Genomic DNA, 12,709 nt, shown 5'->3' with positions numbered 1-12,709 from the left:
GATGCTGGACACACGTTTCAACATTACATGACAAAATGTGTGTAAAGGAATCATTCCGGGGCCAGTGCACTGAATAAACGTGATTAATCGTCACAAAACGGTAACAAATATATTTATAGGGCATATGCTTATATGTATAATAATTCCGTTTGTATCGTGTGTCATTCAAATGCTCCTTCAAACCTGCAAGAAGCTTTTAATCCCCACTTAAAACTGAAGCTTGGAATTCATGATTTACTCAAGGTCCTTGACAGTTACGTGTTAAAATGGGAACTTTGCTTCTAAAACCGTCTTGATTCACTCCGGACTCCAGAGATCCTGCAATAGTGCAGCCGGGCACCAGTCATGTCCTCAGTCTGTTTCCTGGGCACACGGAAACTCCTGCCAGGGACAACTCGTAATTGCTAGAGATGACAGAGCTGCCCCAAAAAGAGTACTTAACGTGTGTTTGTGAAAACTCATCAAGCTGCGCAATTACGACTTCTACACTTTGTATGTTTTAATACTTTTTTTAAGGTATGCTGCTACTTTTTGATATTGTCGATTTCTTTAGGTGTAATAGTGGCATTTAAAACATTCAGAGAAACATACTGAAATTCTAAGAAGTTAACTGATCTTATGGCCAGGATGTGCTTCACACATTTCAGACAGGTAGAGAGCGGAGGAGGAAGCAAGGAGCTATAAGATAAACCTCTTACAGCTGAAGACATTGGTCATGGGTTGGTAAGTGATGGGTAGATGAGGGTCCATTTTACTGTTTGCTGTACTTTTGTATAGTTGCATTCTCCATGATAAACTGTTTTAATAAAACTCCCCCACCCAAATGAGGCTTCTGCAGAACTTGCTGCCATATGGAACGAAGCCACTTATGATGTGTTAAGTGAGCAACTCCACACATGAAGCAGAGATCTGACGGATAAGCACTCTGGCTTTGGGGTTCATCTCCCTGTCAGCCTCAGGGATGCCTGCCTGTCTTTCAAACCAAGGCATGAAGGTTCGTTCCTTCATGGCACTTGCCACAGCCATCTTTGTACCCTGATTTGACTTCATTTACATCCAACACCCTCACAGAGAGCACAGCTCAAAGGCTGAGACTTTGCTGCCTGAGGTGCATTAAAATGGCTTGAGCAGAGAAGAGCAATGCTCAGAATGTTTTAGGAAAACATCCCCCTGCAAGAACTGGAGGCGACTCTTCCAAGGACACACGTGACCCTCACTTCACTGCATGATTGGTGGGGAGGAACTTGCCATGTGACTTTATAAGCTCTTGTATCATTTGATTGTTTCTTGTTACATCTAGCCTATACCACTTTTATATTTCAAAAACTGACTTATGGGCCGGGCATAGTGGCTCATGCCTGTAATCCCAGCATTTTGGGAGGATGAGGGCTTGAGCTCAGGAGTTCAAGACCAGCCCGGGCAACATGATGAAACCCCCGTCTCTACAAAAATTACAGAAATAAGCCAGGGGTGGTGGTGCACGCCTGTGATCCCGGCTACCTGGATGGCTGAGGCAGGAGAATCACTTGAACCCAGGAGGCAGAGACTACAGTGAGCCAAGGTCCTACACCACTGCACTCCAGCTTGGGCAACAGAATGAGACCCTGTCTCAAAAAATAAAAACTGACTTATGAAAAGTTGAAAGAGGAAGAAACACCTTTGAGTCAGCTCATAAGATACTCTCCCTGCTTCCTAAGTCTTGGATATATCCACCCACCCACAGCACAGGATGGACAGAAGTAGTTGCGGCCTTCTGCCACCAGGCAAGATGTGCGTCCTGACCCTACGGGAGCAGATGTGCGGGCCAAGACCACCCTTGTGGGCGTGTTATTGCAGCCTGTTAACCCCTCCTTCCCAGGAAGGGGTATGATGGGAGGGCCCAGAAAGCAGGGCTGGGAGTAGAGGTGGCCCCTTCTGTCCACACGCCATGAGGTCATTCCCACTTTCCAGCACTTGGCCGTTTAGTGAAAAGGATGAGCTGAAAAACCACATGCAATAAACAAGAAGGAGCAGCCAACAAAATCTCTTAAAATCTCAGAAATGTTCAATAAACATTTGCAGAGCAAGAAAATAAATAACATCGCAAAGGAGCCAGCGGCTCCTCTTTTCCCGTGTTCCTTGGGTTAGGGGTGCATGTGTCTAACTAGAAGTCACATGTATTAAAAGCAGGTGAGTTCCAGCTCTCTACACCCCCACTGCCCCCGCTCCCCCTGCCAAATGCTCCCAGCAGGTCCCTGACACCCTCGCTGGTAGCTCCTGCCCTTGATAAGCTCCCCTAGCCTCAACTGCTTCTTGATCCTGGCTCCCTTCCCAGACGGGCTGCCCAGAACCCTGGTTCGTCTGCTCACTGGAGCCACTTTGCCAGCCAGCCAGAGCCCCCCCCACCAACCATGGCATAAAGCGCCAGCAGCTGGGAACTTGGGCTCATCCCCAGCTGCGTCTGGTTTGCTTGGCGGCCAACGGGAAAACCCAGGGCCTCCATGGCTCTGGACAGAGGAGGCCCCGATCGCAGCCCCGGCTGCCAGCCAATGCCAGCCTGTCCACTCGACAGAAAAACACACGCTGGCTGCCTGCCCCAGGGCGTTTCCAGAAGAGAAATTTAATCTAATTTACATACTTCTAGGTACATCGATAACCAAAATGTGGCCACTGAAAAAAGTTAAAAGGTCAATCAGCTCCCGGCTTCTAGCTGGCCCAGGATTGCAAAATAAAAAGATCCACGTTCCTTATTCTCTACACAAAACGCGTTTTTAAAAAAGTGAAAGGTCTAGGGAGCTATACATAGAAAGCAACAGTGAAAAGGGAGAGGGAGCAGGAGTGGGGGAGGAGAGTCCCACCCCCCAACCCCACCCTCCAGGGCCCCAGAGCCCCTGAGGCTCTTTGGGGGGCCTTGACATGGCAGGAGGCAGCTGTCAGCTCTGAGCTCTTCCCAGCTGGGAAGGCCCCTCTGGGGGGCAACCAACAAGGATTTCCGTGGCATTGTGGGCTCAGTGGGGGGCTCCCAGGCCCCAGCAGGCCCCACAGAGGGAGCGTGGCTTCCCCTGAGCAAGCACCGTGGCATGATGTGGTCGTTCAACCCGGGAACTGGGGGTCCGGGGCAGGTCCCGGGTCTCACGAGGTGCGTGTGTGTGTGTTCGCATGTACATGCGTGTGAGAGGATATTCATGGGGGCGAGAGGGAACCAGAACAGGGGTCTTTGGGGTCTTTGCAAATGGCCACGGATGGTAGACATTGCCCTGCCTGGCTGCTAAACGGGGGAGTGCTGTCTTCCCCTGTGACCAGATCGGCTGCCACCAGAGACCTGGCTGCTGCCCCTGCTGGACCAGGTGGGCATGGGCTGAAGGAAGACACCCTGTGGCCCCAGAGTCCTCAGGCTGGGGGAAGGGCAGCTAGCTGGCTCCCGGCACCCTGGCTGTAGTGTGCCCGGCCCCCAAGGGGCGCCGGTTTGAGGTTTTGGCTTGCTCCTTTGGAAACGGAAAGAAAGAGGAAGAGGGACGAGGACACAGAGGAGGAAGAAGAGGAGACAGAGGTGGCACGAGAGGGGATCTGGAATGCTTTTGTGTTAGGGAGCCTCTGCTGCCGCTGTCTGTGCCTGCGGGGCCTGGGACTCCTCAGGCGGGGGGTCCGCTTTGGAGAAGTTCATCTCCAGGATGTGCCGCTGTAAGTGCCGCACCCACTCTTCCTGGATGGAGAGGGGGCCCTGGAATTCCACCTCACAGAACCTGCGTGGGTGAACAGAGAGAGAGGGAGTGGCCAGTGCTGTGAGGAGAGGCGGAAGCATAGCCTTGCCCACGTCCCTGGGCACACCTGCTACTTAGTGTGGACAGAGCAAGCCCAGGAGGCGGGGGAAGAGGGGCCCAGAAGTCAGGCATTTCCCAAGGACAGCCACCTCCACTCACCATGGGGTCATGGCAGGGGCTCACAGAGACCCCTGCCTCTATCCTCAGAAGTCACTGGGGCCAGCTAAGGGCTACTGGCTTCCAAGTACCCCTGCCATCTGGCAGATACATAGACTCTGAGACGGTAGAGGGCACAGAGAAGCAAATCCTACCCAATGAGCCAGGCCCCCCTCCTCCTCCTCCTCCTGTCTTCCTGGCACCTAAAGAGGCCTCACAGCACAGAGGCCTGGAGCCCAAGCTCCACGGCTCAAGACTTGGCTTTGACTCTGACTTCTGACTTGGCCTGTATGGCCTCAGGCAAGTCACCTCATGTCTCAGAGTCCCAGTTCCCTGCTCTTCGATGTACTTGTGGAGTTTGGTAAGATTTAACTAAGACCTACTTTTTTCTTGAGCCAGACACTAGTTGAGTGCTTACTTACCATGTGCCAGGCAGTTCTGAGTGCTTTATAAATATTTAATTCACTTACTCCTCGTAACAAATCTGTAAGGTAGGTTTGTTATCAACCCGCTTTTATGAGTGAGGAAATTGAGGTAAGGAACAGTTAAGTCCTTCCCTGAGGTCACTAAGCTGGTAAGTGGCAGAGTTGGGATCTGAACCCAGCTCTCGCAGGCTACAAAGCTCAGGGTGTCAGCCTTTAGCCTGAGCCCCACCACACCCAAGGGCAGCCACTGAGGCGACAGCTCCCAGCTCCCACCAGACCCTATCCTGTCCAAGGCTCTGGGTGACCAAGGCCCACTCAGGTGGTCTCCCTCCCTCCCCCAGGGGCAGCCTACCTGCATTTGAGGGTGTAGATGTTGCCCACGAACTTGACAAGTGATGTCTGGGGGGGCCGGGGCACCAGGGAGGGGACCGGCCGGACTCGGGGTGGGGGTTGCCGCACCTCCTCCAACTTCTGCTGTAGGTCATTGGTGTCCTCGCCTCCCCGGGCTGCGGAGGCATCTGGAGGGCGGGCTTGTCGGCGTTCGAATTCTAAGGTGGAGAGAGGGACCAGAGATGAGTGGGAGGGGTGGATGCTGCAGAGACTTGGAATACACGAGCTGAGGGCTGATGCTACCTGGATGGGCAGGATGGGTGATGGACGGGTGAATGGGTGAGCAACTAGAGAAAGGACTAAAGGGCCACGGCAGAGCACCTGGGGAGTGGCTGGGTGGGCCTGGCAGGTGCCTGCTGCGCTTCCGACCCTCCTCCACCAGCACTCACTGTTGATATTCTGTCGCTGGTGCTCCTCAGCCTTCACGGTGCCTGGCGGGCTGGCTGCCAGAGGCCGCTCACCACTGTCGGCTGCCCGGCCAGCCTCAGGCCCTGGCTCCCCCCCGGCACTGCGGCCGACCACGGCCAGGCCCCCGGGTGCCAGCCCCAGGGACGGCCGCTTGTCACTGTCACGGCCATGGCCGGCACTGCGGAACTTCTTGGTGAAGGGGCGGCCGCCCTGGATGTAGCTGCGGTAGGCGCCCACCTTCTGGGGCCGGTGCTTGATCCACTCGCTCAGTGTCTCGATGGGCGAGCCATTGACGCACCACTCGGTCACGCCGAACTGCCGCAGGTGTGCCCTTGCGTGGCTGGCCAGGGCCTTGCGGTTTTCAAAGTAAAGGCCACACAGCTCGCAGCAGGCCTCGGTGGCTGCAGGGCGGAGGGGGTGCTGCTGAGCCACAGCCCGAAGGGGGCAGGTGCACCCAGATGGCCCTGCCCAGGCCAGGTGCCAATCCCGCCTCCCACAGAGACCCAGCCATGGGGGCCCCACTTGGGGTCAGTCCAAGCTTGTGGCATTGCCTGGCCTGGCCCGGCCTGGCAGGCCCTGGCGGTCGCCCTCCCGGGACCCTGCCGCCCGCTGCTTACAGGAGTGGGAGGTCTTCTCGTGAAGGGTCTTTGCCTTGAAGGGCAGTTCAGTCTGGATGTAGGTCTTGGCCTTGACCTCTGCTGGGAGGAGGCGGTCCTCCTGCAGGGGCCGCTTGGCTGCCACTGAGCCCAGGTAGCCAGTGGCTGAGGGCTTGGCCCCAGTGATGGGCGTCAGGCTGAGCTCACGAGGAACCTGCGCCGGCCCTGCACCTGGTTTGCCTGGCCGGCCAGCCAGGGGCGACAGCGGCAGTGGGGACTGCACAGGCCCAGGGGCCATGGTGGGAGGCCCATCCTCAGCCAAGGCAGGGGCCAGGTCTCCAGCCGGTGGCTCCTTCTTGATGAGGCACGGCTTGGACTTCTTCTTGAGGATCTCTCGCAGTGTGTCGATGGGCGAACCATTGACCGACCACTCGGTCACACCCATCTGCCGCAGGTGTGAGCGTGCGTGACTCGACAGGCCCTTGCGGTTCTCGAAGAACTCACCGCAGAACTCACAGCGGATGTCGCGCACCGGCTCTGCCCGGGACGCTGCAGGGGATCCAGGGTAGGGGGAAGGAGGAGGAGGAGAAGGAGGCGGCGGCTGCGGGCAGGAAGCCTCCAAGCTCAAAGCCCCCATATCAGTGCCAGTTGCCTAGCTACCCCTGTCCATGCCACCCACCAGACCGCAACAACCTGCTCCCTCATCTGGGCCTCCACAGGCCCTTGTGTACATCTGGCTCTTCTGCTTGTTCTGTCATCTCAAATTCTAGCTGGCTTCAAGATATCTCCCTGTATGATCCTGGGCAAGTCACTTTCCCTCTCTGAGCCTCAGTTTCCTCCGCTGCTAAATGGAGATGAAAACCCCTACTTCCCAGTGTCACTATGGGAGGGTCTAAAATGGGAACAGCTCTGAGCACGGGGCACAGAGCTCGTACACAACGCACGTTGAGTGCTAAGGCACAGCCTGGGCTGCCCTCACCTGCTCAGCACAGAGTGGGCATCCAATCAATCTGAGCAGAATGAACACAGTGCTGGTGTCACAGGCAAGCGAGCAAGTGACATTATAAGGACGACATACAGAGTTTTCTGTAACCAGGTGCGTGCTAAGTACTTTATCCCACTTAATCCTCAAGAAAAAAAGACAGACTTGGGACTATGCTGATCTCCATCTTCCAAATGAGGAAACTTGCCCATGGTCACACAGAGCTAGACTGGGGAGGAACAGAGATCTTAACTCACACTTGACTCCAAATGTCAAGCACTTAATTACCAAAAATGTCAGAAAGACACAGTTCAGACATTCACTGCCAGTCCCTACACGCCTGCTGTAGCAGACATCACTAATGGATCCCCGCAGTCTTTCTCCCTAGGAGTCTGGCTGGCAGCCACTACCAATTGATTGAAATGGCACAAGAGATGGAATCTTTCTGCTGTCACTGAATGACACAATCCTGCTTCTCAGGTGAATAAAGGACAATTGAGCAGCAGCTCAGTTGCAGGGGTCTGCATAGCAAGAACACACAGCTAACCCTGTGTCCTCTCTACCTGCATGTCCTCCCTTCCAATTCAACCCTAGGTACTCTGGATACCCCCAAGGGGAGGCAGGGAGGAGACCCCTCCAACTGTTCTCCCTGCCCTACTGCGAGGTCACACTTACACAGGTTCAGGGGTGTCATGTCTTCCCGTGGCGCCCCCCAGGGACCCTCAGATGGGTGCAGTTCCCCATGAAGGGCCCCCGGCAGCATCTCCCGCTTGATCTCCACCCGTATTTGTTCAGGCTTCAGCTTCTTGGGCAAGGAGGGTGCAGCCAGGCCTGGGAACATCTTCCGGGCCGTAGGAGGAGGAGAGGCAGTTGGTGAGTGGCCCAGGGGGCTGCCTGGTGGCGGTGGCAACTTCTTGGCCAAGGGTGAGATGTGAAGGTCCGAGGGGCTGCGGGCTTCCAGTGAGCTGCCAGGACCTGTGCCGCCTATCATCTTGGCCAGGGTTTTTGGGCTTGGCCCTGGTGGGTTGGGAGGTCCGCCAGGCCGAGACTGGGTCCGTCTCTTCAGGATCTCCCGCAGCGTGTCGATGGGCGAGCCATTGACGTACCACTCGGTCACGCCCATTTGCCGCAGGTGGGAGCGTGCATGGCTCGAGAGGCCCTTGCGGTTCTCGAAGAACTCGCCGCAGAACTCACAGCGGATGTCTCGTGCTGGCTCTGGGCCTGAAGCTGCAGCAGGAGGAGAAGGGGGCAGTTAGCATCATAGAACTGCCAGCATGGTCACCTGCAGGAGTGTCCTGGTCGGCTGGGCGTGGGCGGCAGCAACATGCCCACAGGTTAGGGTGGTGAGGGCAGGTGCAGGTAAGGGAGTGGAAGAGCGGGGCTGGGGGCCAGATACCCGGCAGGAGTGAGGGGAGGCTCCAGAGAGCACATGGGCCCCCGGTCCTGGCGGAGGAGGATGGAATCAAGATTCCATTGCTCTGTGGGTCCCAACAAGGATAGGGTGAGGCAGGGAGGGCAGCCTAGGTGCTATGTGCCATTCAGACAGGGGCAGATGTGGGTGCTTTGCACACTAAAAGGCAGGATCTCCCCACCTTGGCCTTCATTCTCAGGAAGGGTCACAGAGGTCAAAGGCCAAGAGAGAGGGCCTAGCAGCCCACTGCCAACAAGATCTCTGGGCAGAACCGGCCCACTGCCAAGGGCCCCTGTCTACTCCCTGCCCCAGCAGGGAGGGGGCTGTGACCCCCCGCCCCGGGAGGGGCTCCAGGGCCCGCAGTGAGGAGGGGGCAGCTGAAGCGAGAACCTACAGAGGTTGAGAGGAGACGGCTCCACATCAGAGGCCCAGAAAATGCCGGCGGCTGCGGCGGCCGAGAGGTCCTGCTTCCCCCAGGGGCTGGCCATACCCGCGGCCTTCAGCTTGGCCTTCTTGGCCGGCGGTGGGGGGGGGAGCAAGGAGAGGGCCGCGGAGGCGGGAGGCGGCCGCCCCGGGTGGGCCAGGGCGCCGCGCCTGGGTGGGAGGCGGATCTGGACGCCGTCCCTCCTGATGAGCCCGTGGAGCACGTCTATGGGGGATCCCTTGGCGTCCGGATCGCTGACGCCCAGGTGGCGCAGGTGGGCACGGGCGTGGCTGGACAGGCCCTTGCGGGTCTCAAACCAGGCACCGCACAGCTGGCAGTCCAGCTCTCTGCCCCCGTCACTATCTAAAGCTGCGGAGACAAAACACAGGGGGGGGGTTCACGGCCGCCACCTTGGCTGGCCTTGGGGGCCTGAGGCAGGAGGGTCTGGTGTGATTTCTGGCTGCTCAGGCAGTTGGGGGGTCCAAGACTCAGGCTGCAGATTTCTTTTGAAGTTTGGGAAGCAGGACACCCTATTTCCTGCCTAGCCCTTTGGCATCAAGGGGGGTGTAGAGAGCTTAAGGACGTTGGGTAGACAGGCAGTGACCAAATTCCACATAATCGGATACTCCCTGACCCTCTCCCCTAGGATCCCTGCTATGGGAGCTGTGTGGGGGCGATGGTGGCTGCTGGACTCATGCAGCCAAGGGCAGGTGTGCCCCTGAAAGCACGGCAGACTCAGTGGAAGCAACTTCAAGGGAACATGAGGTGCCAAATGGGGGACTCCGTTGGGCAGGGGGTGAGACCCTGGGGTCACCCCCAGACTCTAATGTCCACAAAGATATGGGAAAGACTGATGTTGTAAGGGATGTCCTTGTTAAACCTGCTCACTGCACCTGGAGGGTTTCTTCCCAAACCCTACCAGCCGTGCCCACAGGCAGCCCAGGAAGTGGGGCTTCACTGGCAGGCAGAGAGAGCTGCCTCTGCATGGACAACCAGGAAGACTTGATGACAAGATCAACTGTGGGCACCTCCCATTAGGTGATCCCCGTCTACCCAAGATGCTTCCAACTACCACTGAGAAAGCTGAGCCACAGGAACCCTGGTTACCTTCACTGCCCCTACCCACAGGCCCAGAGAAAGCCAAGAGCTGCCCCTCAGTGGCGAGCATGACCCTGGCAGGCTCAGCAGCCGCAGTGAGGCCTTCAGGGGAAGATAAGCAAAGTAAAGTGGGAGACATGATCCACATCCAAGGCGGCCCAAAAGGAGATGCAGAGGCTCGACCGACATTCTGGCCCGGCTGACCCAGGACATGGGAGCTGTAGTCCCCACCGCCCCCACCCACCCTGGGCCCTCTAGCCCAACCTGAGGTCCCGACCCTCCCAGCGCCAGAACCTCCCTCGGCTCTCGGGACCCACACTCACTGAGGTTCAAGGGCCCCTCATCCTCAGACTGAGGCCACTGTGCCTTTGGGGAGGCCGGCCGGGGGCTCAGGGACAGCTGGGGGCTCTTGTCCTCAGGATTCTTAGGGGTAGGGGAGCCCGCCAGGGCCAGTGGTGTCTTTTTGAGGAGCGGAGAGCTGGGAGGGTGGCCCAGGCCCTTGGCCGAGAAGCCGGGAGGCGACTTGATGGCTTTGTTGACAGCAGGGGCATCCAAGGGCTTGGCCAGGGTGAGCAAGCCGGGCCGGGGTGCCCCGGTGACCACCTCCTTCAGCGAGCTGGACTTCTTAGCCAGGCCCGGAGGCAGCCCAAGGTGGGCGTCAGGCAGGCCCTTCTGCTTCACAAGCTCGTAGAGGAGGTCGATGGGTGCGCCGCTGCTCTCCGACTCCGCCACTCCCAGCTGCCGCAGGTGGGAGCGCGCGTGGCTGGACAGGCCCTTTCGGGTCTCAAAGCAGGCGCCGCAGACCTCGCAGGTGGTCAGGCTCTGGGCTGAAGGGCAACACAGAGGCCGGGAGAGCAGGTTGTGAGGCCCGCGGCCCAGCTCTCCCGCTTCTCCTCCCCCGAGAGTCCCACTCACCCAGGCTCCATGGAAGTGTTTTGCCTCCGTCAGGCCCCCCGAACCTCACAATGACCCTAACAAGGCGGAGAATAGCTTGGCTGCTTTGCCAATAAGGGTTAGAAATTGAGGCTCAGAGAGGGAAAAGTTGTGCCCAAGGGCACACAGCAGGAGGTAGAGCCCTTCTGTCATCCAGCCAGTGGGAAACCTTTCAGAACCTTTCACGCCTACTGGGTGCCCTGGCAACAGGTTCACACAAACGCTGACCTGCCAGCCACATGCTTCACTGAACTGAGTTCTAACCACCCTCTGTGGCTCAACTCCTGCCCGAAACACTGGTCCTTACAGTCTCCTGCACCCTCTTCCAAAGAGCCTTTATCCTTGTCTATCTGCTTCTCTGTCTCCCTGTTCCCCAACTTGAATGGCCCTCAAGAGCAAGGGCCAAATTCATTTTGCTCGTCTCACCTCCCTGTCCACCCGAGGGCCCGTCACTAGTCATTAACAACCTTAGGATCAACAGACGAAGAAATGGTGTCATGCGAGAGATCACACAGCTAGGAAAGGCCAGATTCAGCAAATGAGCTGGGTCTGAGTATGAGCTCTGGACCACCACGCCCACTGCTTCTCTGGATGCTGTCCCTCACCCCATGAGGGTGCAGCTCAGGGCCACGCATGCCCAGGACAGAAGTTCAAGGGAGAAGACAGCTGAGTGCCAACCTTGGTGCCTCAAGGTGCCAGAGGGAAAACTGCAGGCAACCTGGAGCCCCACATTAACCCCAAGGCACAAGAGTGCCCCTGTGAGTGTAACCAGCCTGGCCAGCATCCCCTGCCATGCCACCTGGGCCACTCACCCTTGAGGTCCTGCAGCTCCTGTTTGCTGCCATGAGGAACCTCTGCAGCCACTTTGCTGCTCAGCCGACTGGCCACCTGCTCCAGGGCCCCAGGGACAGGCAGGCTCTTCTTAGGGAGCGAGGGAGAGCCCAAGTCCATGGCCACCATTGCGTTTTCCTCAGAACCCAGGCCTGTGGGTTGGGAAGACAGGCTCAGCCCAGGCAAGTTTCAGGCTGTCTATCCCCAGAACTAAGAAGATGACCTTCTTCCTTATCCTTGATGTCTGCTGTCACTCTGCCAGGTGACTCACCCCAGGAAAGCTGAGGTTCCACCCATAACCCCCAGAACCTGTCCAATGCAGGGACACTGAGGCTGCCACTTACAGCAGACACCAGCAGCTGCTTCCACACACTACAGCATGGACAGGTCTGGGGTGTAATGCAAATGTGAGCCCAAACTCCCATCCTGGAGGATCTCAAAGAAAAGATCTCTCGGGGCAGAACTTGTGAGGGGCAACATCTGCCTGTCTTGAGGGTGAGGGTGGGAGGCATTCAGAAAGGGAATTCAACAAAACACCAGGGTCAGGAGGCTGGAGAGGCCACGCAGAGGCAGGGAGCCAGGGAGCCAGGGACAGCGAAGTGGCTTCACAACCCTTGTAAAGAATCTCCACCAGACAAAACAGCTGGGGCTGCAGAGACAATGGGGGAACCAGGGCTGCAGAGCCTACTCATCACAAGCTGAGCCCTAAGTGGGGTAAGGTGAGAACCTAGTGTCTGCACCTACAGCGATCTGACTGCGGACAGAAAGAGCTGGAATCACCGAACTTTGTGTTAAGTTTCTGAGACATCTATCAGGTCCGAAGCATCCCTGGGTGAGGAGTGTGTGGCAGAGGGAACCGAAGGGTGAATTTTCACGTCTAGTTTTTCAAAGGGGCCGGGGAGGCCAGTTGAACTCCAAATTTAGAGTTCAGAGGATGGCAAAGGCTCAGAGGATGAAGGAACTGTGTGCCAGATAGGGCCTTAGAAGCGTTCAGTGGGATGTAACGGGGCAGGGGCCATGTAGGTTCCATGCTCAGTTTGAGTCTCACAGAAGCAAAGAGTAAGCGCTGAGGACTGGGGCACCGAGGACTTCGTCAAAGTCTCCGGGTCGGGTGGGCGCATCTGTCAGATAGGGCAGGGCTGAAGTGAGTTTCCGCACCGGACGGACCGGAACCGTGGCAAGGGACGCTCCCGGGGCTCCAAAGGGGGCAAGGGACATCTGTCAGACGAGGCAAAGGTCTCAAGGAGCGGCGGAGGAGTGTTTCTGAAGCCTAGGATCCTACGAGCGGCGACAGAAGGCCCTGGGCCCACACGAC

At 57.5% G+C, this 12,709-nt stretch overlaps 1 protein-coding gene across 3 annotated transcripts in view; it reads right to left on the bottom strand.

The window, feature by feature from the left end:
- Positions 1–2,026: 2,026 nt before the first annotated feature.
- The window catches only part of WIZ (WIZ zinc finger), a 29,323-nt gene continuing 18,640 nt past the window's right edge, over positions 2,027–12,709 (bottom strand). For all 3 annotated transcript variants that reach the window (XM_023229595.1, XM_031934747.1, XM_031934748.1), the window contains 8 exons: positions 11,376–11,546; positions 9,954–10,457; positions 8,503–8,901; positions 7,373–7,924; positions 5,737–6,264; positions 5,101–5,520; positions 4,674–4,869; positions 2,027–3,722 (listed from right to left, as the gene is read on the bottom strand). In XM_023229595.1, the coding sequence (XP_023085363.1) occupies positions 3,563–3,722; positions 4,674–4,869; positions 5,101–5,520; positions 5,737–6,264; positions 7,373–7,924; positions 8,503–8,901; positions 9,954–10,457; positions 11,376–11,546 (2,930 nt within the window). In that variant the 3' untranslated portion in view covers positions 2,027–3,562. The remainder of the gene's footprint in view (positions 3,723–4,673; positions 4,870–5,100; positions 5,521–5,736; positions 6,265–7,372; positions 7,925–8,502; positions 8,902–9,953; positions 10,458–11,375; positions 11,547–12,709) is intronic.

This window comes from Piliocolobus tephrosceles, chromosome 21, assembly GCF_002776525.5.
Source record: "Piliocolobus tephrosceles isolate RC106 chromosome 21, ASM277652v3, whole genome shotgun sequence".
Lineage (NCBI taxonomy): Eukaryota > Metazoa > Chordata > Mammalia > Primates > Cercopithecidae > Piliocolobus > Piliocolobus tephrosceles.
The sequence above is the reverse complement of the archived record's forward strand: the minus strand, read 5'-3'. Positions and strand labels throughout refer to the sequence as shown.